Here is a 27,114-nt window from a genome sequence, read left to right as displayed (position 1 = left end):
TGATAGACAGACTGATAGATTGACTGACTGGCTGACTGATAGACATACTGATAGATTGACTGACTGGCTGACTGGGCAGAGCAGTTGCTTGTTGTTGTTATTGCTTGTTGATGTATTTAGTTGGCTGTGTGTCTGTTGAGTCCCTGTAGTCCTCATTGTCCATGGGAACAGGAAGTTGGATGATTTCAGGGAGTGGAGTTCTATTCCCACTGATGGCTTCCCCCTCCTCTCTGTATCTTCCTGGCTGCAGGCCCCAGCTCCACCTTACAAACCCGCTCAGCAAACTTCAGAGAACACATGGTCTCTCCCACGTTGCTCTCCAGAGCAGACACCTGGAGGGGGACCAGAGGATCAGATAGAATACACTTCCAGACAAACAATGACAGTGTAATCAGTGTGTTTGATGTACTGTCCTCTATGCTGTGTATACCTGGCTGCACCACCATAGCCTAGTTGTCTTGTCATGTGTAGGCTAAACACAGTATGGACTTCTCCATTCAGAATGCTTTATAGTCCAGGACCAGGCTTAATGTCCGGGAAGCCAGCCCTATGAGTGTACATATAGATGGATATACAGACATTATAATCTGTGTGTATCAGATGTACTGTTGTGTTTGTCCATACCTGCACTACCATGGCCGTCTTGTTGCCCTTGCCCAGTGAGTCCTGCAGCAGGTATGTGAGGCGACTGTTTCTGAAGGGGATGTGTTTCTCCTTCCCCCTCAGAGCCTGGATGACGTCCCCCAGAGCCAGCAGGGAGCGGTTGATGTTCTGGGCCTCCTTCAGCCTCTCTCCCTCAGCTCCTGACTTCCAGACCCTCTCAGAGCCAGCCAAGTCTACCAGGTTCAACTTGCCTGCAGATGGCACAAAAAAATCGCCCGTGCGTCGTTAACGGAACATTTTCTGGTCCCTTGAATCGTGTCAATATCTGAAACCGACCCACTTGCCAAATGAGTTGCGCATCCCGGACAAAACACACCTTGAAAAGTAGCGGGTGTCGATGAGCAGTTGCGATTCCGCACGTAGAATCGCCGGGAAATTAACAGAAAATATCAGCTGCTGTTCTGGTCAGAGGTGATAGGGCTGCCACCTGCTGCTTATAACAGTTAGTTGGGACTGTGTCCAGTCTCAAAGGTGTGTGTTACGTACCTGTGGTCTTGGCCCCGCTGGCCAGGTCAGTCCCCAGCACAGTGATCATGAGAAGGGCATGGGAACGAGAGCTGTGCTGGTTCATCTGGGTCCCGAAGGTGATTCTGTTACGACGCGCCTGCGCCAGAAGCTGCACAGGAACAGTGACAGAGTTCATGGAAATGTGGTGTGGAATTATAGGAAACTTGCACGTGGCATACTTTCATATGATTGTATACGTTACAGTAAATTAACCATTAGGGTTCTAATGGAGATATATGGCTCAGTTGGTAGAGCATAGCGCTTGCAGCGCCAGGATTTTGGGTTCTATTCCCTGGGCCACCTATACAACAAATGTATGCCGGATGACTGTAAATTGCTTTGGATAAAAGCATCTATTAAATGGCATATACAGTATATTAAATTATTATTAAGGTCAAGGCGAAAAGTCAAGGAAAATATATATTAATATAGTTGGAGAAATCAGTCTCACTGAAAAAAGTGTATGGTTGCAAAATTCTGGTAACTTTCCCCGCATTCTGAGGTTTTCCAGAAATCATGGTTGGAAGATTCCACCAATCAGCAGGGAATAAGCAGGAAATCCCTGGAATTTTGGGAAAGTTACCAGGACTTTCACCCTAAGAAAAATAAACGTGAGTCTCCTCACTTTCTTGATGTGTTGGAAGCTCTTGACCTCGATGACCCTGAGTCCAGGGACGTGCAGCTGTCCTGTCCCGTCTGGGTTGATCTTAATATCCAACTTCTCTCCATCCTTACTCAGCAGGTCTCTGGGGACAGAACAGGAACAGGTGAGTTAGAAAGTAGCTCTATTGTCAGTTTATCACTAATCCTAACTTAAAGCACTTTTCATATATTTAACTCCTAGGCCTTGTTTATTACTATAATAATAAAAAACAGAAGATTAGAATAATGAATAATGAAACATATCACCACTTCTAAATGCTGGGTATTTTTCTGCCAGCCATTGAGAGGGAAGGTACCTGAGCACTTCGTTGTAGATCTCCACAGAGCTGACACTCACGGTGTACGTCCACATGTCCTTCCTGTCCTCTATCTCACTGAACAGGTGTTTCAGAGCACGCTGGTTGATGCCTGGGTTCTCTGTGCTGCCCTGACGACAACAAATTATGGAGATTTTGATACAATGAGTAATTTTTTAAAATCAAATATTCAGCCTTCTTTCTCATTACAATCTGTGGTAACACTTTAGATGAAGGCTTAGGACTTAAGAACACATGTGTAAACCATACATTACATTACGCAGTGCTACAACATACCTCCATGGTGTAGGTCTTCCCAGAGCCAGTCTGCCCATAGGCAAAGATGCAGACGTGATATCCATCTATACAGGATGTCACAAGGGGCTCGATCTCCTGGAAGACCTTAGACACAATAAAAAGCCAAAGGTTAGCAAGTGTTTATCGTTCACAGTCACTGCTGTTTTTGAGTCACACCACAGAAACTGGAAAACCACCCCTGAGCCATAATGGCGTCCACTCATTTAAATAGATAGAGAAGTGACCGCACTGTGTCTCGTAATGGAGGCTGAGTTTCTCAGTACCTCTTCCTGAGTGGCCTGAGGGTGGAAGACACGGTCCAGTTCAAAGTTGTGGCTGCGGCCCTGCCCTTTCAGCACGGAGAGAGCTGATTCGTTGTTGGGGTCCGTGGTTACCACCACCGATTGGCCCTCCTCATGCTGGTCCTCCTTCAGAACCGGCTTCACACGGCACAGCACACGGATGTTGCCTAGCAACAATGACAGTTTATTTAATAATGATACAACCTCATATATAATGTTTTTTTTCCCCCAATAGAATAAATAGGCTTCCTCCTCCAGTCTTCTTTCCTTCATCCGGACTTTGTTTCACCGTACCTTTGAGCTCGACCAGCTGCTCGTGGTACTTCCTCCGCAGTGCCACCTCCTTCCTGTACTTCTCCAGGAGGTCCTTGTTGGCCTCCGACATCTCACTCATAGCGGCTGATATCTACACAGACAGACCATAGAACGGTAAATACATACCACACCTTTTGAGCTTGGCCTTTAATCAGTGTTCTGTCTTTACTGTTACTTTAAACATCATTTTTTCTTCCATGTTCTTTTATTCATCTCTTTTATTGCCTTCTGTTTTTTATATCTCCTTCGTTTTATTAAATGTACTGTTTTGTGGTTTTAAATGCACTTTAAATAAAGTTTGATTTGATTTGACTTGAAACAATGCTTGTTATTCCAGCAGCGGTGTTTTGTGGGACCTGTTTCTTGGCGTCGGTGATGGCTGCTCCATAGAAGTCTGAGAAGTTGCGGACCTGGCTCCTCAGGCTGGCGTAGTCTGTCTTCATGGTGCGCAGGGTCGGAGGGAGCGCTGTCAGGCGCTTCTGCAGGTCTGCCATAGGACACACACACACACAGAGAGAGACTGTCACAGCTTGCTCAGTGGTGATGTGATGACCACGAAACACAATATTATTCTCCTATATTCTACGAATCATCAGCACCCAGATTCGACAAGCCCCATCACAGCATACATGTGTAGCACAACCTGTAGAAGCTTCTGAAGGTTGTATTAGATGGGACTCACTAAAGAACTGGTCCTGCAGGCTCTGGAAGTGTTCTACTGAGCAGGTCGCTGCTGCCTTCACAGCCTCCTCCTTCTTCTCCTCCAGGTGACCTATCTCCTTCAGCAGCTCCTCCTGCAGCACGCTGATCTCGCGCTCGTACGCTGCAATCTGGGAGAGGCAGTCACATTCACATTCAGCATACGATAATGATGATGAGGTTCATCAATTGGATGCGTCCCAAATGGCACCCTATTCCCTATATAGTGTACTACTATAGACCAGGGCCCATTGGGGCTAAAGTAGTACGTGATATATGGAATAGGGTGCCGTATGGAATGCAGACAATAGCTTGGTAGGAATGGAAGTTAGTATAATACACTTTTTAGTTTCTTCATTTGTTAATAATTTCACTGTTAAATCTCATCATCGTGAACTTTGAAGTAGAATACAGTTTTCTCAGAAATGTAATATTTCTTCATGAATATTTCACACAACATATTCACCTTTTTCTGAGGACATTCAAACCAATACAGTGACTTTTCATTCGTTCTCACCTGGTGTCGCAGGTGACCTTTCATTGGTTCTCACCTTGTGTTGCAGGTGACTTTTCATTGGTTCTCACCTTGTGTTGCAGGTGACTTTTAATTGGTTCTCACCTTGTGTTGCAGGTGACTTTTAATTGGTTCTCACCTTGTGTTGCAGGTTACAGCTGAATTCATCTGACTTCCTGATGTGCTCCTCAAGTTGTCTGCACTTCTCGTTCTGATTGGTCAGTTTCTCTGACAGCTGCTCGTTCCTCTCTGTGGCCTCAGCCAATTGCCTCAGCGTCGCCGGTGACTCCACCTCCACAGTTTGAGTAACAATCTGGCAGGGAAAATACCCATGAAACTTCATTTAATATTAATCAATTTATTCAACAAGACCGGTTTCTGATTCCAAACAATCAGAAACCTGTTATCAGCTTCATTTGAATGAAAACGTATTGTATAGACAGTAAGGTGTCTCTTACAGACTATCCCTACCTTGACCTGTGGCTCTTTGGCCCTCTCTTTATCCAGCTCTAGTTGCAGCGCCCTCACTCTCTCCTCTCTTCTCCTCTGCTCCTCTCCTCTCCTCCACTCGCTTTGTTCGCTTTGTCTCTCCAGGCAAGACAGCTGATCAGCCCGCTGCTGCAGGGAACTCTCCAGCTGCTGCACCCGGCTGCGCAGGTTCTCATTCTCCTACAGGGGGAGACACAGAGCACCATTAGAGAGAACATTCTCCTACAGGGGGAGACACAGAGCACCATTAGAGAGAACATTCTCCTACAGGGGGAGACACAGCACCATTAGATAGAACATTCTCCTACAGGGGGAGACACAGAGCACCATTAGAGAGAACATTCTCCTACAGGGGGAGACACAGAGCACCATTAGAGAGAACATTCTCCTACAGGGGGAGACACAGAGCACCATTAGAGAGAACATTCTCCTACAGGGGGAGACACAGAGCACCATTAGAGAGAACATTCTCCTACAGGGGGAGACACAGAGCACCGTTAGAGAGAACATTCTCCTACAGGGGGAGACACAGAGCACCATTAGAGAGAACATTCTCCTACAGGGGGAGACACAGAGCACCGTTAGAGAGAACATTCTCCTACAGGGGGGAGACACAGAGCACCATTAGAGAGAACATTCTCCTACAGGGGAGACACAGAGCACCATTAGAGAGAACATTCTCCTACAGGGGGAGACACAGAGCACCGTTAGAGAGAACATTCTCCTACAGGGGGAGACACAGAGCACCATTAGAGAGAACATTCTCCTACAGGGAGCATTTTTCACTTTTGGTTTTGTACACCAGCTTCAAACAGCTGAAAATGCAATATTTTTTGGTAATGGAAAAGATACTTCACAGCGGTTTAGATGGTACAATGATTCTCTACACTATACCTGCTTGTTTTGGCACATAAACTGAAATTAGGCGAACTATTAGAATGTTAGCAACCAGGAAATGACAGAGCGATTTCTAAAGACACCATTAGCAAATCAAAACACAGAATCATTTGTGGTTTTGGCCGATATAGTGGGACAGCTCCTCGTCTGTTAGTGATGAGCTCACAGACAGACAGCAGTGCTGCTGGGGCTGCGTCCCAAATAGCACCCTTTCCCCTATTTAGTGCACTACCGTTGACCATAGCCCTATGGGTCCTGGTGAAAAGTATATACAGTGAGGGAAAAAAGAATTTTATCCGCTGCTGATTTTGTACGTTTGCCCACTGACAAAGACATGATCAGTCTATAATTTTAATGGTAGGTTTATTTGAACAGTGAGAGGCAGAATAACAACAAAAAAATCCAGAAAAATGCATGTAAAAAATGTTATAAAATGATTTGCATTTTAATGAGGGAAATAAGTATTTGACCCCCTCTCAATAAGAACGATTTCTGGCTCCCAGGTGTCTTTTATACAGGTAACGAGCTGCGATTAGGAGCACACTCTTAAACGGAGTGCTCCTAATCTCAGCTTGTTACCTGTATAAAAGACACCTGTCCACAGAAGCAATCAATCAATCAGATTCCAAACTCTCCACCATGGCCAAGACCAAAGAGCTCTCCAAGGATGTCAGGGACAAGATTGTAGACCTACACAAGGCTGGAATGGGCTACAAGACCATCGCCAAGCAGCTTGGTGAGAAGGTGACAACTGTTGGTGCGATAATTCGCAAATGGAAGAAACACAAAATAACTGTCAATCTCCCTTGGCCTGGGGCTCCATGCAAGCTCTCACCTCGTGGAGTTGCAATGATCATGAGAACGGTGAGGAATCAGCCCAGAACTACACGGGAGGATCTTGTCAATGATCTCAAGGCTGCTGGGACCATAGTCACCAAGAAAACAATTGGTAACACACTACGCCGTGAAGGACTGAAATCCTGCAGCACCCGCAAGGTCCCCCTGCTCAAGAAAGCACATATACAGGGCCGTCTGAAGTTTGCCAATGAACATCTGAATAATTCAGAGGAGAACTGGGTGAAAGTGTTGTGGTCAGATGAGACCAAAATCGAGCTCTTTGCCATCAACTCAACTCGCCGTGTTTGGAGGAGGAGGAATGCTGCCTATGACCCCAAGAACACCATCCCCACCGTCAAACATGGAGGTGGAAACATTATGCTTTGGGGGTGTTTTTCTGCTAAGGGGACAGGACAACTTCACCGCATCAAAGGGACGATGGACGGGGCCATGTACCGTCAAATCTTGGGTGAGAACCTCCATCCCTCAGCCAGGGCATTGAAAATGGATCGTGGATGGGTATTCCAGCATGACAATGACCCAAAACACACGGCCAAGGCAACAAAGGAGTGGCTCAAGAAGAAGCACATTAAGGTCCTGGAGTGGCCTAGCCAGTCTCCAGACCTTAATCCCATAGAAAATCTGTGGAGGGAGCTGAAGGTTTGAGTTGCCAAACGTCAGCCTCGAAACCTTAATGACTTGGAGAAGATCTGCAAAGACGAGTGGGACAAAATCCCTCCTGAGATGTGTGCAAACCTGGTGGCCAACTACAAGAAACGTCTGACCTCTGTGATTTCCAACAAGGGTTTTGCCACCAAGTACTAAGTCATGTTTTGCAGAGGGATCAAATACTTATTTCCCTCATTAAAATGCAAATCATTTTATAACATTTTTTACATGCATTTTTCTGGATTTTGTTGTTGTTATTCTGTCTCTCACTGTTCAAATAAACCTACCATTAAAATTATAGACTGATCATGTCTTTGTCAGTGGGCAAATGTACAAAATCAGCAGGGGATCAAATACTTTTTTCCCTCACTGTATATATATATACTGTATAGGGAATAGGGTGTGGTTTGGGACTCTGCCTGACTCTCACCTTGATGAGTACAGAGCTGGACTGGGAGGGGATGACAGAGAGCTGCTGCAGGAGGCCCTGGGTGACAGTCAGACTCTGTTTCAGACTCTCGTTCTCTGCTGACAGACACACAACCCGCTTCTCCGAGTCTGTGGCTCCCTGAAGAGGAACACAATGGATTACAGTAAGCACTAAAGCATGATGAAAAAGTTACATCATACTTTAAAGCATGATGGATATGTTCTACCTGTCAATACTGGTTCCACAATATTGCCTGCTTGTTGCCTTACCAGTATGATTTCCCTATAGGTTTAAAACCAAGCCATTGAAAGATACCACAATGCTGACACACCATAAGGATTTTCACACTACACCATTTCGTCTCAGACTACATCAGCAGTGTTAAAATGCCTTGTGGCAGCTTTACTGATAACAAATGGAGCAGATTCTCTTGAATGCTTACAGAGTCAGTTCTTAATCTGGACAGCTCCTCCTCCCGCTCCTCGATGCAGCTCTTCAGCTCGTCAATCTGGGGAGGAAACAGGGAAAGTCTGTAGTCTGTAGTCTTGTACAAGAAGCTTAAAGGGAAAAAGACGGGGAGAAAAAGGACTGAAAAAGTGACCACAATAACAGGAGAGTAGGTTTCTGTTCATCGATTGCAAATGTGTGCATTTGACAGTGTGCAGGTATTGTCATGATATTTTAAAAAGAATATTACTTATAAGTTACTCATGGCACGCTAACTTCAATAATCTCCAAACTGCACGCAGAAACATAAAAATGGTATTCATGAGTTCATCTGACTGAAGGAGTAGAAAAATGACCTAATTCTCTAAATCTCCCAGTCCCTTTAAACATGAATACCCCACAACAGGGTTGGGGCCGATTTCAATTCAATTAATTAAAGATGTTAAAGGGATAGTTAACTTGTTTACACCTTATAGTCAGATGGCTAGCAAAAAAACTATGGGGGTGATGGGGGCAATTAGACAAAGTTCAGTGTTTATGGTCGAATCCCCTCAAGTTAATAGTGGCTATTTAAACCACTCTGAACCATGGAATACAGTTTATCTTGGCCCATAGACTACTTTCAGGGTAAGAAACCATCTGAATGATTATAAGGTGTAAAAAAGTTAACTATCCCTTAAATTAATTTACAAATCAATCATTGCAAATAGGGCATTAATGGTCAAGGATTTCTTATTAAACTGAATCTGATTGTATTTATGAGCCAAACTCAACCCCTAACTGTTCAATGTGTTCGTTATCTTCTAGTCATTGCTCTCCCTCCACAGACACTGTCATGAAGCGCTTCCCAAGGTGCAACAAAGACACTGTCATGAAGCGCTTCCCAAGGTGCAACAAAGACACTGTCATGAAGCGCTTCCCAAGGTGCAACAAAGACACTGTCATTAAGCGCCTCCCAAGGTGCAACAAAGACACTGTCATGAAGCGCTTCCCAAGGTGCAACAAAGACACTGTCATGAAGCGCTTCCCAAGGTGCAACAAATACACTGTCAAAAGCGCTTCCAAAGGTGCAACAAAGACACTGTCATGAAGCGCTTCCCAAGGTGCAACAAATACACTGTCATGAAGAGCTTCCCAAGGTGCAACAAATACACTGTCAAAAGCGCTTCCAAAGGTGCAACAAAGACATTGTCATGAAGCGCTTTCCAAGGTCCAACAAAGACACTGTCATGAAGCGCTTCCCAAGGTGCAACAAAGACACTGTCATGAAGCGCTTCCCAAGGTGCAGCAAAGACACTGTCATGAAGCACTTCCCAAGGTGCAACAAAGACACTGTCATGAAGTGCTTCCCAAGGTGCAACAAAGACACTGTCATGAAGCGCTTCCCAAGGTGCAACAAAGACACTGTCATGAAGCGCTTCCCAGGGTGCAACAAAGGGACTGTCATGAAGCGCTTCCCAAGGTGCAACAAAGGGACCGTCTTAAAACAGTCAAATGGCTGAATTGAGAAGAAGAAAAAAGAACAGGAATTAAAATTACGTTTTTTTTTGGTGTTTTCTGCCATTTGTTTTATTACCATGACTACAAGTATCACTGAAATAATGCTCCCGTAACATATATACATTAACACATATTGTTAAGATGTATTGTTAAGATGTAGTCCTCTGTAGCTCAGCTGGTAGAGCACGGCGCTTGTAACGCCAAGGTAGTGGGTTCGATCCCCGGGACCACCCATACACAAAAAAAAAAATTATGCACGCATGACTGTAAGTCGCTTTGGATAAAAAGCGTCTGCTAAATGGCATATTATTATTATTATATTATTACATATAAAGGGACATATATGTAATAAACATTTGAATACTAAATGTGTCACACATGAGCACATACGGTACCAGTCAAAAGTTTGGATACACCTACTCATTCAAGGGTTTTTCTTTATTTGTACTATTTTCTAAATTGTTAAATAATAGTGAAGACATCAAAACTATGAAATAACTCATATGGAATCAGGTAGTAACCAAAAAAGTGTTAAACAAATCAAATATATTTTAGATTTTAGATTCTTCAATGTAGTCACCCTTTGCCTTGATGTAACCTGTGCACACTCTTGGCATTCTCTCAACCAGCTTCACCTGGAATGCTTTTTCCAACAGTCTTGAAGGAGTTCCCACATATGCTGAGCACTTGTTGGCTGCTTTTCCTTCACTCTGCGGTCCAACTCATCCCAAAACATCTCAATTGGGTTGAGGTTGGGTGATTGTGGAGGCCAGGTTATCTGATGCAGCACTCCATCACTCTCCTTCTTGGTCAAATAGCCATTACACAGCCTGGAGGTGTGTTGGGTCATTGTCCTGTTGAAAAACAAATGATAGTCCCACTAAGCCCAAACCAGATGGGATGGCGTATCGCTGCAGAATGCTGTGGTAGCCATGCTGGTTAAGTGTGCCGTGAATTCTAAATAATCACAGACAGTGTCACCAGCAAAGCACCATCACACCTCCTCCTCCATGCTTCCCGGTGGGAACCACACATGCAGAGATCATCCGTTCACCTACTCTGCGTCTCACAAAGACACGGCGGTTGGAACCGAAAATTTCAAATTTGGACTCATCAGACCAAAGGACAGATTTCCACTAGTCTAATGTCCATTGCTCGTGTTTCTTGGCCCAAGCAAGTCTCTTCTTCTTATTGGTGTCCTTTAGTAGTGGTTTCTTTTCAGCTATTCGACCATGAAGGCCTGATTCACACAGTCCCCTTTGAACAGTTGATGTTGAGATGTGTCTGTTACTTGAACTCTGTGAAGCATTTATTTCGGCTACAATTTCTGAGGTGCAGTTAACTCTAATGAACTTATCCTCTGCAGCAGAGGTAACTTTGGGTCTTCCTTTCCTGTGGCAGTCCTCATGAGAGCCAGTTTCATCATAGCGCTTGATGGTTTTTGCGACACACTTGAAGAAACTTTAAAAGTAATGATGGACTCTCGTTTCTCTTTGCTTATTTGAGCTGTTCTTGCCATAATATGGACTTGGTCTTTTACCAAATAGGGATATCTTCTGTATACTCCCCTACCTTGTCACAACACAACTGATTGGCTCAAAGGCATTTAGAAGGAAATAAATTCCACAAATTAACTTTTAACAAGGCACACCTGTCAATTCAAATACATTCCAGGTGACTACATCATGAAGCTGGTTGAGAGAATGCCAAGAGTGTGCAAAGCTGTCATCAAGGCAAAGGGTGGCAAAATATATTTGGATTTGTTTGATTTTGTTTTTTGGTTACTACATGATGTGTTATTTCATAGTTTTGATGTCTTCACTATTATTCTACAAATGTAGAAAATAGTAAAAAATAAAGAAAAACCCTTGAATGAGTAGGTGTGTCCAAACCTTTGACTGGTACTGTATATTGCCATATATTAGTTTTTTGTATGGGGTGCTGGGTGTTTGTCTGTAAGTATGCATCCATGTAGCTTTCTCTCTCTCTCTTTTTCTCTCTGTCTCGTTCTCTCTCCCTCTGTCTCTCTCTCGCGCTCTCTCTTTCTCTCTCTGTGTGATGTGTGTGCATGTGTACGTGCATGTGTGTGTGTGAGTCCGCGCTTGCATGCATATATGTGTGTGTGTGTGTGTGCTTACATTCGTGTGTGCGTATACATGTGTGATGTACTGTACCTGCTGTTGGAAGACCTGTACTCGTGAGTGTCGGTCCTGTTCTCTCTGCTCCAGTTGGGAGTGCAGCAGCCGTAGTTCTCCCCTCAGCTGGCTCTTCTCTCCCTGTAGTCCATACAGAGACTCTACCAGCCTGTGGAGCCCTGCCCCAGCCCCGGCCCCAGCCCCGGCCCCAGGGACATCAGCACCACACTCACCTAAAGGCAGACAATACTCTAGGATTAGGATAGACATCTTCATCATTATACTCATTATCATCAGCAGCAGTATTATTATCATCATGATCATCTTCATCATTATACTCATTATCATCAGCAGCAGTATTATTATCATCATGATCATCTTCATCATTATACTCATTATCATCAGCAGCAGTATTATGATCATCTTCATCATCTTCATCATCTTCATCATTATACTCATTATCATCAGCAGCAGTATTATTATCATCTTCATCATCTTCATCATCTTCATCATTATACTCATTATCATCAGCAGCAGTATTATTACAGGCTGGCCTCCTGTAGCTCAGTTGGTAGAGAATGGCGCTTGCAACGTCAGGGTTGTGGGTTCGATTCCCACGGGGGGCCAGTATGAAAAATGTATGCACTCACTAACTGTAAGTCACTCTGGATAAGAGCGTCTGCTAAATGACTAAAATATAAAATGTAAATGTATTATCATCATGATCATCTTCATCATCTTTATCACCAGCATCATCATCACCACCATCATCCTCATCAACATCACCATCATCATCATCATCATCACTATCACCACTAGCATCATCATCACTACTATCACCACTATCATCATCAACACAATCATCATCATCAACATCAACGTCACCACTATCATCATCACCACTATCATCATCACCACTATCACCACTATCATCATCACCACTACACCACCATCACCACTATCACCACTATCACTGCTATCATCATCACCACTATCATCACCACTATCACCACTATCATCATCACCACTATCACCACTATCATCATCACCACTATCACCATCACCACTACCACTATCACCACTATCACTGCTATCATCATCACCACTATCACCACTATCACCACTATCACCACCTTCATCATCACCACTATCACCACTATCATCATCACCACTATCACCATCACCACTACCACTATCACCACTATCACCATCACCACTACCACTATCACCACTATCATCATCACCACTATCACCACTATCACCATCACCACTACCACTATTACTATCACCACTACCACTATCACCACTATCACCACTATCACTGCTATCATCATCACCACTATCATCATCAAGATCACCACTATCACCACTATCACCATCACCACTACCACTATCACCACTATCATCATCACCACTATCATCATCACCACTGTCATCATCACCACTATCACTGCTATCATCATCACCACTATCATCATCAAGATCACCACTATCACCACTATCACCACTACCACTATCACCACTATCATCACCACCACTATCACTGCTATCATCATCACCACTATCACCACTATCATCATCACCACTACCACTATCACCACTATCACCACTACCACTATCACCACTATCATCATCACCACTATCACCACTATCATCATCACCACTATCATCATCACCACATCACCACTATCACCACTACCACTATCACCACTATCACCATCACCACTACCACTATCACCACTATCATCATCGCCACTATCACCACTATCATCATCACCACTATCATCACTATCATCATCACCACTATCACTGCTATCATCATCACCACTATCATCATCAAGATCACCACTATCACCACTATCACCACTACCACTATCACCACTATCATCACCACCACTATCACTGCTATCATCATCACCACTATCACCACTATCATCACCACCACTATCACCACTATCATCATCACCACTATCACCACTATCTCATCACTCACCACTATCATCATCACCACTATCACCACTATCATCATCAAGTAGAAATTCAATATATCAACATTACTATTACCTGACCTCTTTCTAAATATATCCAGGAAAGATTGGATACATACTCTCTACCAGGGTATGTGTAAGTGTTGCAATATTAATGAAACTCATTGTGTATAGTAATCACACACACGATGTACACATACATGGTAGTCACACAGTAGTTTACACAGTAGTCATAGTAGTCTAGTAGTACTCATACAGTAGTCACACCATGCAGTCACACAGTAGTCCATAGCAGTGACATAGCAGTCGCATAGTGGTCACACAGTGGTCACATAGTCAGCCACATAGTAATCACATAGCAGTCACATAGTGGTCACATAGCAGTCAAATAGTAGTCACACAGGAGTCACATATCAGTCACACAGGAGTCACATATCAGTCACACAGTAGTAGACTTACAGTCATGTGTGCATACATTTTTATGTATGGGTGGTCCCGGGGATCGAACCCACTACCCTGGCGTTACAAGCGCCATGCTCTACCAATTGAGCTACAGTCTCACAGTAGTCATATGGTAGCCGCACGGTAGTCTCACAGTAGTCACATGATCTCGAGCCATAATGTCAGTCCCCAGAGACTAGTGTAGTCACCCACATCCTGTTTCCATCCCAATTAGTACCCTATTACCTACATAGAGCCCATCGGGCTCTGGTCAAAAGTAGTGCACTATAGAGGGAATAGGGTGCCATTTGGGACGCAAGCCTCTCAGAACATCGTGCCCAGTAGCTTTTTAATCAGTTTCCTCCTGCTGCATGATTTATGGTGTTCTGTCTCTGCCAGGACTGTTTCTGTTTCTCTTTCCCGAGCTCTACACTAATCAACCAGGCAGGCCTCTGTCAGCTCTGCTGTGCTGTGTCACTGTTTTAGGAGATGGGGTGAGGTGGTGATTGTACACTAGCTAGATGATGAACAGGGTGCATACCACTAATGGTATGAGAAATGTGGAAGGTGTTTCAGCTTTGCACAACATGCTCACTTACAACATTATAGAGAGTGTTTGGATATGAATGACTGGTGATTTAGGAGAATCCCCAACTCACACACTTTGTAGATCATCGTCAAAACACATCAGGTTAGAAGTGGTAGAACACCGTCTTCAAAAACCAACACCAAAGCAGGAGAACAGCACAACACACTACAGTAGCTGATGTTGACTTCACCTCAGAGAGGCAGAGCGCTTTTCTGCATTGGTGGAAAAAGTACCCAATTATCATACTTGAGTAAAAGTAAAGATACCTTCATAGAAAATGACTCAAGTAAAAGTGAAAGTCACCCAGTAAAATACTGCTTGAGTAAAAGTCTAAAAGTGTTTGGTTTTAAATATACTTAAGTATCAAAAGTAAAAGTAAACGTATAAATCGTTTCAAATTCCTTATATTAAGCAAACCAGACGACACACTTTTCTTGTTTTTTTATTGTACGGATAGCCAGTTGCACACTCCAACACTCAGATATCATTTACAAATGAAGCATTTGGGTTTAGTGAGTCTGCCAGGTGTCACGCCCTGGTTCTGGGGACTCTTAAATGTTGAGCCAGGGTGTGGATTTGCTTTGTTTAGTTTTTCTATGTTTTCGTTCTAGATCGTTTAGATCTATGTTGGCCAGGGTGGTTCCCAATCAGAGGCAGCTGTAGCTCGTTGTCTCTGATTGGGGACCATACTTAGGCAGCCTGTGTTGCACTAGTATTTGTGGGATCTTGTTCCGTAAGGTTTGTTTTGTATTAACCTAGGACTTCACGTATCGTTTGGTTTGTTGTTTTGTTCATGTTGTGTACGAAATAAAATGTACGCTTATCACGCTGCGCCTTGGTCCGTGTCTTCAGTCGACGATCGTGACAGAAGATCCCACCTTAAGAGGACCAAGCAGCGTGCCCAGGAGGAGAAGATGGCGATGTCCCAGGTGGGCAAATGGTGGTCTTGGGAGGAGATCTTCGCGGGCAAAGGGCCATGGGCAAAGGTGGGCATGCAGCCAGGACGGGGTGTGCCGGCTCAACGCTCGTGGCCTCCAGTACCCCTCCTCGGTCCCGGATATCCTGCGCCAGTGCCACGTGCTGTAGCGCCAGTACGAGTGCACAGCCCTGTACGTCCTGTGCTGATGCCTCACACATATTGTGCGGAAATAGGCATTCAGCCAGGACGGGTTGTGTCAGCTCTCCGCTCCAGATCTCCAGTCCGCCTCCACAGTCCGGCCCGGCCCGTTCCAGCTCCCCGCACCAAGCCAATGGTGCGTGTTCCCAGTCCAGCCCGGCCTGTTCCTGCTCCCCGCACCAAGCTAGTGGTGCGCGTCGCCAGCCCGGTCCGGCCTGTTCCTGCCCCTCGCACCAAGCCAGTGGTGCGCGTCGCCAGCCCTGTCCAGGCTGTTCCTGCCCCTCGCACCAAGCCAGTGGTGCGCGTCGTCAGCCCGGTCCGGCCTGTTCTGTCCCTCGCACCAAGCCTGTGGTGCGCGTCGCCAGCCCGGTCCGGCCCGTTCCTGTCCCTCGCACCAAGCCAGTGGTGCGGCCGCCAGCCCGGTCCGGCCTGTTCCTGCTCCCGCACCAAGCCAGTGGTGCGCGTCGTCAGCCCGGTCCCAGCCTGTTCCTGCTCCCGCACCAAGCCAGTGGTGCGCGTCGCCAGCCCGGTCCGGCCCGTTCCTGCTCCCCGCACCAAGCCAGTGGTGCGCGTCGTCAGCCCGGTCCAGCCTGTTCCTGCTCCCCGCACCAAGCCAGTGGTGCGCTGCCGTCAGCCCGTCCGGCCCGTTCCTGCTCCCCCGCACCAAGCCAGTGGTGCGCGCACTCCGGCCGTTCCTGCTCCCGCGCAAGCCAGTGGTGCGCGTCCGCCAGCCCGGTCCGCCCGTTCCTGTTCCCCGCACCAAGCCAGTGGTGCGCTCGTCAGCCGGTCCGGCCTGTTCCTGCTCCCGCACCAAGATAGTGGTGCGCGTCGCCAGCCCGGTCCGGCCCGTTCTGCTCCCCGCACTCAAGCCAGTGGTGCGCGTCGTCAGCCCGGTCCAGCCTGTTCCTGCTCCCCGCACCAAGCCAGTGGTGCGCGTCGTCAGTCCGGTCCGGCCCGTTCCTGCTCCCTCGCACCAAGCCAGTGGTGCGCGTCGTCAGCCCGGTCCGGCCCGTTCCTGCTCCCCGCACCAAGCCAGTGGTGCGCGTCGTCAGCCCGGTCCGGCCCGTTCCTGCTCCCCGCACCAAGCCAGTGGTGCGAGTCGTCAGCCCAGTCCGGCCCGTTCCTGCTGCCCGCACCAAGCCAGTGGTGCGCGTCGTCAGCCCGGTCCGGCCCATTCCTGCTCCCCGCACCAAGCCAGTGGTGCGTGTGTCCAGTCCGGCATGGCCCGTGCCTGTTCCACCGGTGCCTGGTCCGGCACCGGTCAGCTGCTCCACTCCGGAGCCAGAGCAATCCGCTCCACCGGTGTCCAGTCCAGCTCCGGCCAGCAGGGCCAGACCAGATCAGGGGCGCAACGGGGGGGTGGAGAGAGAGTGGTGGTCACGCCCAGAGCCGGATCCGCCTCCGAGGCGGAATGCCCACCCGGCCCCTACCCTCTTGTGTTTGTGTGGCGCGGTCGCAGTCGGCGCCTTTGGGGGGGGGGTACAGTCACGCCCTGGTTCTGGGGACTCTTAAATGTTGAGCCAGGGTGTGGATTTGCTTTGTTTAGTTTTTCTATGTTTTCGTTCTAGATCGTTTAGATCTATGTTGGCCAGGGTGGTTCCCAATCAGAGGCAGCTGTAGCTCGTTGTCTCTGATTGGGGACCATACTTAGGCAGCCTGTGTTGCACTAGTATTTGTGGGATCTTGTTCCGTAAGATTTGTTTTGTATTAACCTAGGACTTCACGTATCGTTTGGTTTGTTGTTTTGTTCGTGTTGTGTACGAAATAAAATGTACGCTTATCACGCTGCGCCTTGGTCCGTGTCTTCAGTCGACGATCGTGACAAATGCCTGAGCATTTAAAATGTAGCGAGTACTTTTAGGTGTCAGGGAAAATGTATGGAGTAAAAAGTACATTATTTTCTTTAGGAATGTAGTGGAGTAAAAGTAAATAGTAAAGTACAGATACCCCAAAAACTACTTAAGTAAGTACTTAAATAAAAATACTTTAAAGTATTTACACCACTGCTTTTCTGCTCAAAACAGATCACAGAAACAACCAAAAAGCTTTATCTTTCCTCCACCACCATAACACACAGTCTGCATCCCAGTCTGCTTTCCTTTCCTCCACCAGGATCATAACACTGGGAACTGTGGGAAGTGCCCCCCTCCCATCCCTGTCCCAGGGTTATTAATATCTGACACGGTACACGTGGAGGTCTAGCATCTAGCATGTGCCGGAGGCTGGTAAGTAAGTGCTCTACTCACAGTGGAGGGGAGAGAAAGCAGCACTCACAGGGATAGTTTATTCATGATATAACAACTGATTCACTGGCCAAGTACCATAGAACCATAGTACCTCCATCCATCCATCCATCCATCCATCCATCCATCTCTTTATCTAACGCTGTCTAACGCGTAATGAGAAGCAGTAATGCCTGAGGTCTCCCACTTAGGAAAGCCCCACATTCTGCTGCAGAGCAGAGAGATCCTCCTTTGGGTCATCTAGTGGCATGTTTCTCCAGGGTTATATGGTGCTAGTCAGAGAGGAGTATACTGCATTAGGAGAGAGGAGGGATCACTTACTTAGCAGAGCTCACTGTCACTGTCACACCAGTCTTTCGTGACATCCTAAACATTCAAATGAGTAGCTGATTTGGTTTTGGGTGCCGAGATTACTGTCACACATAAGAGCCCAACACACACGTTACAGTACATTCATGATATTATACACATACAGCAACACACACAAGTATGTGCGTATATGCTGCTCTCTCTCACACACACACACACACACACACACACACACACACACACACACACACACTGATAGGGTGAGGGAGGGCTGTCCTTCTGTTCCATGTCCAGAACAGAACATTGGTCAAATCTAAAGGAGAGCAGATCCCTCAAAACCATCCATTGCTTTTAGATCAGTTAGTTTGCATCCCAAATGGTAACCTATTCTCTACGTAGTGCACTACTTTTGACCAGCCAAAGGCCACTATATAGGGAATAGGGTGCCATTTGGGACATAGCCACAGTCTGATGTCATTCCTCGTCCCTAATTCCAACTTGATTTACACCAACAGCCCTCTTCTGAGAAGCCTGCTACACATGAAAATATCTCTCTACTGTGTATTCAGACAGACAAACAGTGAAATTATTTAACATAGAAACTATAGTTACTTTGTAGAGGGGTATATCTGAAAATGGTGGAATAGATTGTCTTTCTCCTAAACTCTCTGCCCTATACTTTGTCCCAAATGGCACCCTATTATAGTGGACTACTTTTGACCAGGGCCCTATGGGGATATTACCCACCTCTGCTCTCTATGAGTCTAACACTGTCTTGTCCCTAGTCTCTCTACAGTAACAGCAAATACCTGAGTTTCCATAGCCACTCTCACCAAGTGGTGCAAGACATTATAACCATCCACTGGGTTTTTTCATACAAGCACTAAATAAATAGTTAATATCTCAGTCAAGTGTAGCCTGTCTTCTTTACTCTGTAGTATAAACTAGAATCCACGCTCCCTCCCTCCCTCCCTCCCTCCCTCCCTCCCTTAAAATGACTCTTTCCATCTTCTCTCCCCACCTAACACCTCCACCCCCCCTCCACCTCTCTCACTCTGTCTTTCCTTCTCTCCCTCTGATCCTGGACTCAAACCCACTTAAATTTAACCCCCCTTCCCCACACCTCCCCCCATTTCACACCATGTTAACACCTCCCTAGTATAAACTAGAATCCACGCTCCCTGCCACACTCCTTCCCTCCCTCCCTCCCTCCCTCCTCCCTCCCTCCCTCCCTCTTTCCCTCCCTCCCTCCCTCCCTCCCTCCCTTAAAATGACTCTTTCCATCTTCTCTCCCCACCTAACACCTCCACCCCCCTCCACCTCTCTCACTCTGTCTTTCCTTCTCTCCCTCTGATCCTGGACTCAAACCCACTTAAATTTAACCCCCCCACTTAGGCCATTTCACACCATGTTAACACCTCCCTAGTATAAACTAGAATCCATGCTCCCTGCCACACCCCTTCCCTCCATCCCATATCATCCCATTTATGACCTTTTACCATGAATCTTCTTAAAATGACTCCTTTCATCTTCTCTCCCCACCTAACACTGCCCCCCCTCTCACCGTCGCTCCCCGGGGTGCTCGGCGTGTATTGCTGGGTGGTGATGGCCTCCTCCAGGCTGTCGATGACGCTGTTCTTATCTCTCAGCCTCTGGCGGTACGATGTCCTCAGGGCCTTCATCTGGTGGCGGTGCTGGGCCCGGTGCCTCTTCAGCTGGACCCGGTACTGATCAGCCTGCTGCTGCAGCTGCTGGAGGTGGGAGTACTGCTCCAGAAAACTCAGCAAGTGGGACATCACCGCCACCAAGGGAGACTCAGACATCAACTGGACCAGGAGGAAATGTGGGTTTAGATGTATTTCAGGCCAAGGCTAGAAGCAACTGGACTATTTACTGCGTGAACTACTGTCTGTGTGTACTAAAACAAGGGAGACTCCCACAACTACATTTACATTTACATTTTAGTCATTTAGCAGACGCTCTTATCCAGAGCGACTTACAGTTAGTGAGTGCATACATTTTACTTTTTTTATACTGGAATCAAACCCACAACCCTGGCATTACAAATGCCATGCTCTACCAACTGAGCTACATCCCTGCCGGCCATTCCCTCCCCTACCCTGGACGACGCTGGGCCAATTGTGCACCGCCCCATGGGTCTCCCGGTCGCGGCCGGCTACGACAGAGCCTGGATTCGAACCAGGATCTCTAGTGGCACAGCTAGCACTGCAATGCAGTGCCTTAGACCACTGCGCCACTCGGGAGTATTTACTAGACCAGGAGGGAAATGTGGCTTCAGAAAGTTTAGATAATGCATCAGTTCTAAGAAGGTCATGGCTAGAACTAGAAGCAAACAGTACTATTGTGTAAACGGGACCCTATATTGTACACTACTTTTGACCAGTGGCCTGTGGACCTATAGGGAATAGGGCGCCAAGGTGTTTGTGGTGAAGCCTACCTTTCCTGCCGTCTCCAGCTGTACCTGGGCCTCCCTCCTCTTCTCGTCCTCCTGCTTAAAGGACAGGAAGGCACCCAGAGGAGTGCATGCTGGGATATCGGGCATTTCAACGCCTCCACCACCATCATCACCTTCGTCACTCAGGGACAGGCCGTCACTATCACTGCTACTGCCTTGAAGAAAATACATCAGCATTTTAATGAAGGGCATGAATTCATACGATCAATCACCATGAGAGCTATACCACATCAAAACAGTAGCTATTATCATTCCTGATATTCCTATTCTACAGTAGCTATTATCATTCCTGATATTCCTATTCTACAGTAGCTATTATCATTCCTGATATTCCTATTCTACAGTAGCTATTATCATTCCTGATATTCCTATTCTACAGTAGCTATTATCATTCCTGATATTCCTATTGTACAGTAGCTATTATCATTAGGCCTGATATTTAAGTATTTATCGATCACTATGAGAAATATCTATCTATACCATAATAACAGCAATTATCACTGATATCTGTCAGTAGCAAGTACTGTAGTTAAGTATTTAACCGGTGTTATAGATGCTTCTATTTATAGACATTGTTGTCGTAAAGCATCCACTCACTGGAGTCACTCAACCTGCTGCCACGCCCCCTTTTCTTCCTCTCCATCCTGGGGGTGTGGCCTTTCTTCCTCCTGCTCCTTGTTTCCATGGAAACCCGTCCTGGCTCCTGATCACAGCAACAGACAGACAGGGTGATGGCAGAGAGCAGAAACAGACGTTAGTGTTACTAAATACTGTATTTACCTCCAACACAGACACACTGCCAGCCTGCAATGTCAATGTTAGCCCAGCTGATGTTCCCCATATACAATCAACCTACATAATATGTATGACCAGCATTAACATCTCTCTCTACCTACATAAAATAGCATTTCAGCTGTACATTTGTGAGACTACCAGTAACATATCCCCCAGACAGTAGACTTACATAAATTGCTCAGTATCTATAGCAGTTTCCCTGCTGTCATGGGATTGGTGGTCCTGGTGCTGGTTACCGGTTGGTTGTCATCCTCTGATGACAAGACAAAGGAACCCAGTGGGACTGTAGCTACACACTGTTTCTAGACTCTACTGAGGACTGTAGCTACACTGTTACTAGACTCTACTGAGGACTGTAGCTACACACTGTTACTAGACTCTACTGAGGACTGTAGCTACACTGTTACTAGACTCTACTGAGGACTGTAGCTACACTGTTACTAGACTCTACTGAGGACTGTAGCTACACTGTTACTAGACTCTACTGAGGACAGTAGCTACACTGTTACTAGACTCTACTGAGGACTGTAGCTACACTGTTACTAGACTCTACTGAGGACTGTAGCTACACTGTTACTAGACTCTACTGAGGACTGTAGCTACACACTGTTACTAGACTCTATTGAGGACTGTAGCTACACTGTTACTAGACTCTACTGAGGACTGTAGCTACACACTGTTACTAGACTCTACTGAGGACTGTAGCTACACTGTTACTAGACTCGACTGAGGACTGTAGCTACACACTGTTACTAGACTCTACTGAGGACTGTAGCTACACTGTTACTAGACTCTACTGAGGACTGTAGCTACACTGTTACTAGACTCTACTGAGGACTGTAGCTACACACTGTTACCAGACTCACTACTGAGGACTGTAGCTACACTGTTACTAGACTCTACTGAGGACTGTAGCTACACTGTTACTAGACTCTACTGAGGACTGTAGCTACACACTGTTACTAGACTCTACTGAGGACTGTAGCTACACTGTTACTAGACTCTACTGAGGACTGTAGCTACACTGTTACTAGACTCTACTGAGGACTGTAGCTACACTGTTACTAGACTCTAATGAGGACTGTAGCTACACTGTTACTAGACTCTACTGAGGACTGTAGCTACACACTGTTACCAGACTCACTACTGAGGCATCTACATACTATACATTGTGAGCTTCAAAGTGCACTATAGTAGTGGGATGCAGACGCTGTGACTAGACTCACCGCTGAGGTTCCATACTGGGCAGCTTCCAGGGCTTCTTCCTCCTCCTTCTTGAAGACAGTGTAGAAAATGTAAACTAGCAGGGAGTAGAAGGCATACATCTCCCCTCCGTCTGGGAGTCACTGTTACAGTGACAGCTGCAGAACTAGATACCCAGGGAGACACTGTCACACTCCAACACTGCCTCGGCTCACTCTGCAGAAAGGAGAGAGAGAGAGAGAGAGAGAGAGAGAGAGAGAGAGAGAGAGAGAGAGAGAGAGAGACAGAGAGAGAGAGACAGAGAGAGAGAGACAGAGAGAGAGACAGAGAGAGACAGAGAGAGAGAGACAGAGAGAGAGAGAGGATGACAATGTCGTTCTATAGCCCGTTCATTTTCAAGACACCAAATCTATTCCCAAGGAGTGAAGCCCATTGACTGACAACAAAGGCTCTGGCAGCTAAAATATCAAATGCTGACGGATGAGGATACCACAGAGAAAGACCGATTAGCATAGATCTGTCAAAATAGATCTGGCTGGTTACGCTTGATCTTTCCCCAGAGGTTATCCTTGCATCCTCCTCTTTGTCCATTTTCTGATCTTAAAACGCTCCTCCTCTCCTCTCCTTCATCCCTCTGAAGCATTTTATCTTCTCCTTTCTTACCCATACTTGTCTTCATTTCATTAATGATGTCCATTCCAGACATTCCACCACAACATTCCGTGTCCTCCCTGTTTTGTCTGTTATTGTTAATGCTGGAGCCCCCCTTGCAGCCCCTCTCCTCTCTGCTGCAGCAGCATCCCTGCACTGAACAGCAGCTCCTGTGTGATTCTCTCTCTCTCTCCTCCTCCTCTCCCCTCTCTCTCTCTCCTTCTCTTCTCCCCTCTCTCTCTCTCTCCTCCTCCTCTCCCCTCTCTCTCTCCTTCTCTTCTCCCCTTTCTCTCTCTCCTTCTCTTCTCCCCTCTCTCTCCTTCTCTTCTCCCCTTCTCTCTCTCTCCTCCTCCTCTCCCCTCTCTCTCTCCTTCTCTTCTCCCCTCTCTCTCCTTCTCTTCTCCCCTCTCTCTCTCTCTCTCTCTCTCTCTCTCCTTCTCTTCTCCCCTCTCTCTCTCTCTCCTTCTCTTCTCCCCTCTCTCTCTCTCCTTCTCTTCTCCCCTCTCTCTCTCTCTCTCCTCCTCCTCTCCACTCCATCCATCCACGGGCTGCAGATGCAGCGGGCATGCTCAGTGCAGCTCTCTGCAGTGGTGAAGCAAGCAGCTGAGATGGAGATTGATTGTGTTGGGGGGTTGTAGGGCATGCTGGAGGAGAGGAGAGACAAGCCAGTCACTGATACTATCTAATGGGCACTCGCATGGAAAGGATCAGTAGCCATTGGTTATGTGCACAGACACGAGTCACAACAACCCATTGGTTATGTGTACAGACACGAGTCACAACAACCCATTGGTTATGTGTACAGACACGAGTCACAACAACCCATTGGTTATGTGTACAGACACGAGTCACAACAACTAATTGTTTATGTACAGTACCAGTCAGAGGTTTTGACACACCTACTCATTCCAGGGTTTTTCTTTATTTTTACTATTTTCTACATTGTAGAATAATAGTGAAGACATCAAAACTTTGAAATAACACATATGGAATCAGGTAGTAACCAAAAAAGTGTTAAACAAATCAAAATATATTTTATATTTGAGGTTCTTCAAATAGCATTCGCTCAACCAGCTTCACCTGGAATGCTTTTCCAACAGTCTTGAAGGAGTTCCCACATATGCTGAGCACTTATTGGCTGCTTTTCCTTCACTCTGCGGTCCGACTCATCCCAAAGCATCTCAATTGGGTTGAGGTCGGGGGATTGTGGAGGCCAGGTCATCTGATGCAGCACTCCATCACTCTCCTTCTTGGTCAAATAGCTCTTACACAGCCTGGAGGTGTGTTGGGTTATTGTCCTGTTGAAAAACAAATGATAGTCCCACTAAGCCCAAACCAGATGGGATGGTGTATCGCTGCAGAATGCTGTGGTAGCCATGCTGGTTAAGTGTGCCTTAAATTCTAAATAAATCACAGACAGTGTCACAAGCAAAGCACCCCCACACCATAACACCTCCTCCTCCATGCTTTACGGTGGGAAATACACATGCGGAGATCATCCGTTCACCCACACCGCGTCTCACAAAGCCAAGGCAGTTGGAACCAAAAATCTCAAATTTGGACTCCAGACCAAAGGACAAACCTCCACCGCTCTAATGTCCATTGCTCGTGTTTCTTGGTCCAAGCAGGTCTCTTCTTCATATTGGTGTCCTTTAGTAGTAGTTTCTTTGCAGTAATTCGACCATGAAGGCCTGATTCACACAGTCTCGTCTAAACAGTTGATGTTGAGATGTGTCTGTTAATTGAACTCTGTGAAGCATCTATTTGGGCTGCAATTTCTGAGGCTGGTAACTCTAATGAACTTATCCTCTGCAGCAGAGGTAACTCTGGGTCTTCCATTCCTGTGGCGGTCCTCATGAGAGCCAGTTTCATCATAGTGCTTGATGGTTTTTGCGACTGCACTTGAAAAAACTTTCAAAGATCTTGAAATGTTCTGTGTTGACCTTCACGTCTTAAAGTAATGATGGACTGTTGTTTCTCTTTGCATATTTGAGCTGTTCTTGCCATAATATGGACTTGGTCTTTTACCAAATAGGGCTATCGTCTGTATACCCCCCCCCCCCCTCCACCCACCCACCTTGTCACAACAAAACTGATTGGCTCAAACGCATTAAGAAGGAAATAAATTCCACAAATTAACTTTTAAGAAGGCACACCTGTTAATTGAATGCATTCCAGGTGACTACCTCATGAAGCTGGTTGAGAGAATGCCAAGAGTGTGCAAAGATGTCATCAAGGCAAAGGGTGGCTATTTGAAGAATGTCAAATATAAAATATATTTTGATTTGTTTAACTCTATTTTGGTTACTACATGATTGTGATGTGTTATTTCATAGATTTGATGTCTTCACTATTATTCTACAATGTAAAAAATAGCAAAAATAAAGAAAAACCCTTGAATGAGTAAGTGTGTCCAAACCTTTTACTGGTAGTGTATGTACAGACACGAGTTACCACAACCCCATTGTTTATATATGTACAGACACGCATCACCACAACCCCATTGTTTATGTATGTACAGACACGCGTCACCACTACCCCATTGTTTATGTACAGACAAGAGTCACCACAACCCCATTGTTTATGTATGTACAGACACGAGTCACCACAACCCCATTGTTTATGTATGTACAGACACGCGTCACCACTACCCCATTGTTTATGTACAGACACGAGTCACCACAACCCCATTGTTTATGTATGTACAGACACGAGTCACCACAACCCCATTGTTTATGTATGTACAGACACGAGTCACCACTACCCCATTGTTTATGTATGTACAGACACAAGTCACCACAACCCCATTGTTTATGTATGTACAGACACGAGTCACCACAACCCCATTGTTTATGTATGTACAGACACGAGTCACCACAACCCCATTGTTTATGTATGTACAGACACGAGTCACCACAACCCCATTGTTTATGTATGTACAGACACGAGTCACCTTAACCCCATTGTTTATGTATGTACAGACACGAGTCACCACAACCCCATTGTTTATGTATGTACAGACACGAGTCACCACTACCCCATTGTTTATGTATGTACAGACACGAGTCACCACTACCCCATTGTTTATGTATGTACAGACACGAGTCACCACTACCCCATTGTTTATGTATGTACAGACACGAGTCACCACTACCCCCATTGTTTATGTATGTACAGACACGAGTCACCTTAACCCCATTGTTTATGTATGTACAGACACGAGTCACCTCAACCCCATTGTTTATGTATGTACAGACACGAGTCACCACAACCCCATTGTTTATGTATGTACAGACACGAGTCACCTTAACCCCATTGTTTATGTATGTACAGACACGAGTCACCACTACCCCATTGTTTATGTATGTACAGACACGAGTCACCACTACCCCATTGTTTATGTATGTACAGACACAAGTCACCACTACCCCATTGTTTTGACCTAAGTAGAGGCACAACAGTAGGGTGGAAAGCTAAGGATCAAATTACATCATTGGTTCGATGTTTCAGACAATTACTGTTTCTGTGTGTTTACACAACAACACATTGTCATTTTAGTGAACAAATGATATACCAGTACACAAATGACTTCAATCACAAACAATGCCAATATGCATCATTAATTTTATACTACATTGGTCA

At 46.0% G+C, this 27,114-nt stretch overlaps 1 protein-coding gene across 2 annotated transcripts; it reads right to left on the bottom strand.

Annotated features, from left to right (window-relative positions):
• Nucleotides 1-23,709, bottom strand: LOC121556914 (kinesin-like protein KIFC3). Of its 2 annotated transcripts, none has more exons than XM_041870797.2 (20): nucleotides 23,485-23,709; nucleotides 22,845-23,037; nucleotides 21,421-21,526; nucleotides 20,806-20,978; nucleotides 19,912-20,173; nucleotides 11,700-11,893; nucleotides 8,021-8,086; nucleotides 7,579-7,716; nucleotides 4,728-4,925; nucleotides 4,396-4,569; nucleotides 3,726-3,873; nucleotides 3,400-3,530; nucleotides 3,023-3,134; nucleotides 2,711-2,895; nucleotides 2,427-2,531; nucleotides 2,130-2,260; nucleotides 1,796-1,916; nucleotides 1,150-1,279; nucleotides 625-854; nucleotides 1-332 (listed from the first exon to the last, which is right to left on the bottom strand). In XM_041870797.2, the coding sequence occupies exons 2-20, from the start codon at nucleotides 22,941-22,943 to the stop codon at nucleotides 201-203; spliced, it is 2,835 nt and encodes a 944-aa protein (XP_041726731.1). In that variant the 5' UTR covers nucleotides 22,944-23,037; nucleotides 23,485-23,709; the 3' UTR covers nucleotides 1-200. The 2 variants fall into 2 exon arrangements, with proteins under 2 accessions (XP_041726731.1, XP_041726732.1); XM_041870798.2 differs by lacking the exon at nucleotides 23,485-23,709 and adding an exon at nucleotides 21,788-21,871 and having other exon boundaries at nucleotides 22,845-22,929.
• Nucleotides 23,710-27,114: the final 3,405 nt, after the last annotated feature.

The sequence above is a fragment of the Coregonus clupeaformis genome, chromosome 28, assembly GCF_020615455.1.
Source record: "Coregonus clupeaformis isolate EN_2021a chromosome 28, ASM2061545v1, whole genome shotgun sequence".
In the NCBI taxonomy this organism is placed as follows: domain Eukaryota; kingdom Metazoa; phylum Chordata; class Actinopteri; order Salmoniformes; family Salmonidae; genus Coregonus; species Coregonus clupeaformis.
The sequence above is the reverse complement of the archived record's forward strand: the minus strand, read 5'-3'. Positions and strand labels throughout refer to the sequence as shown.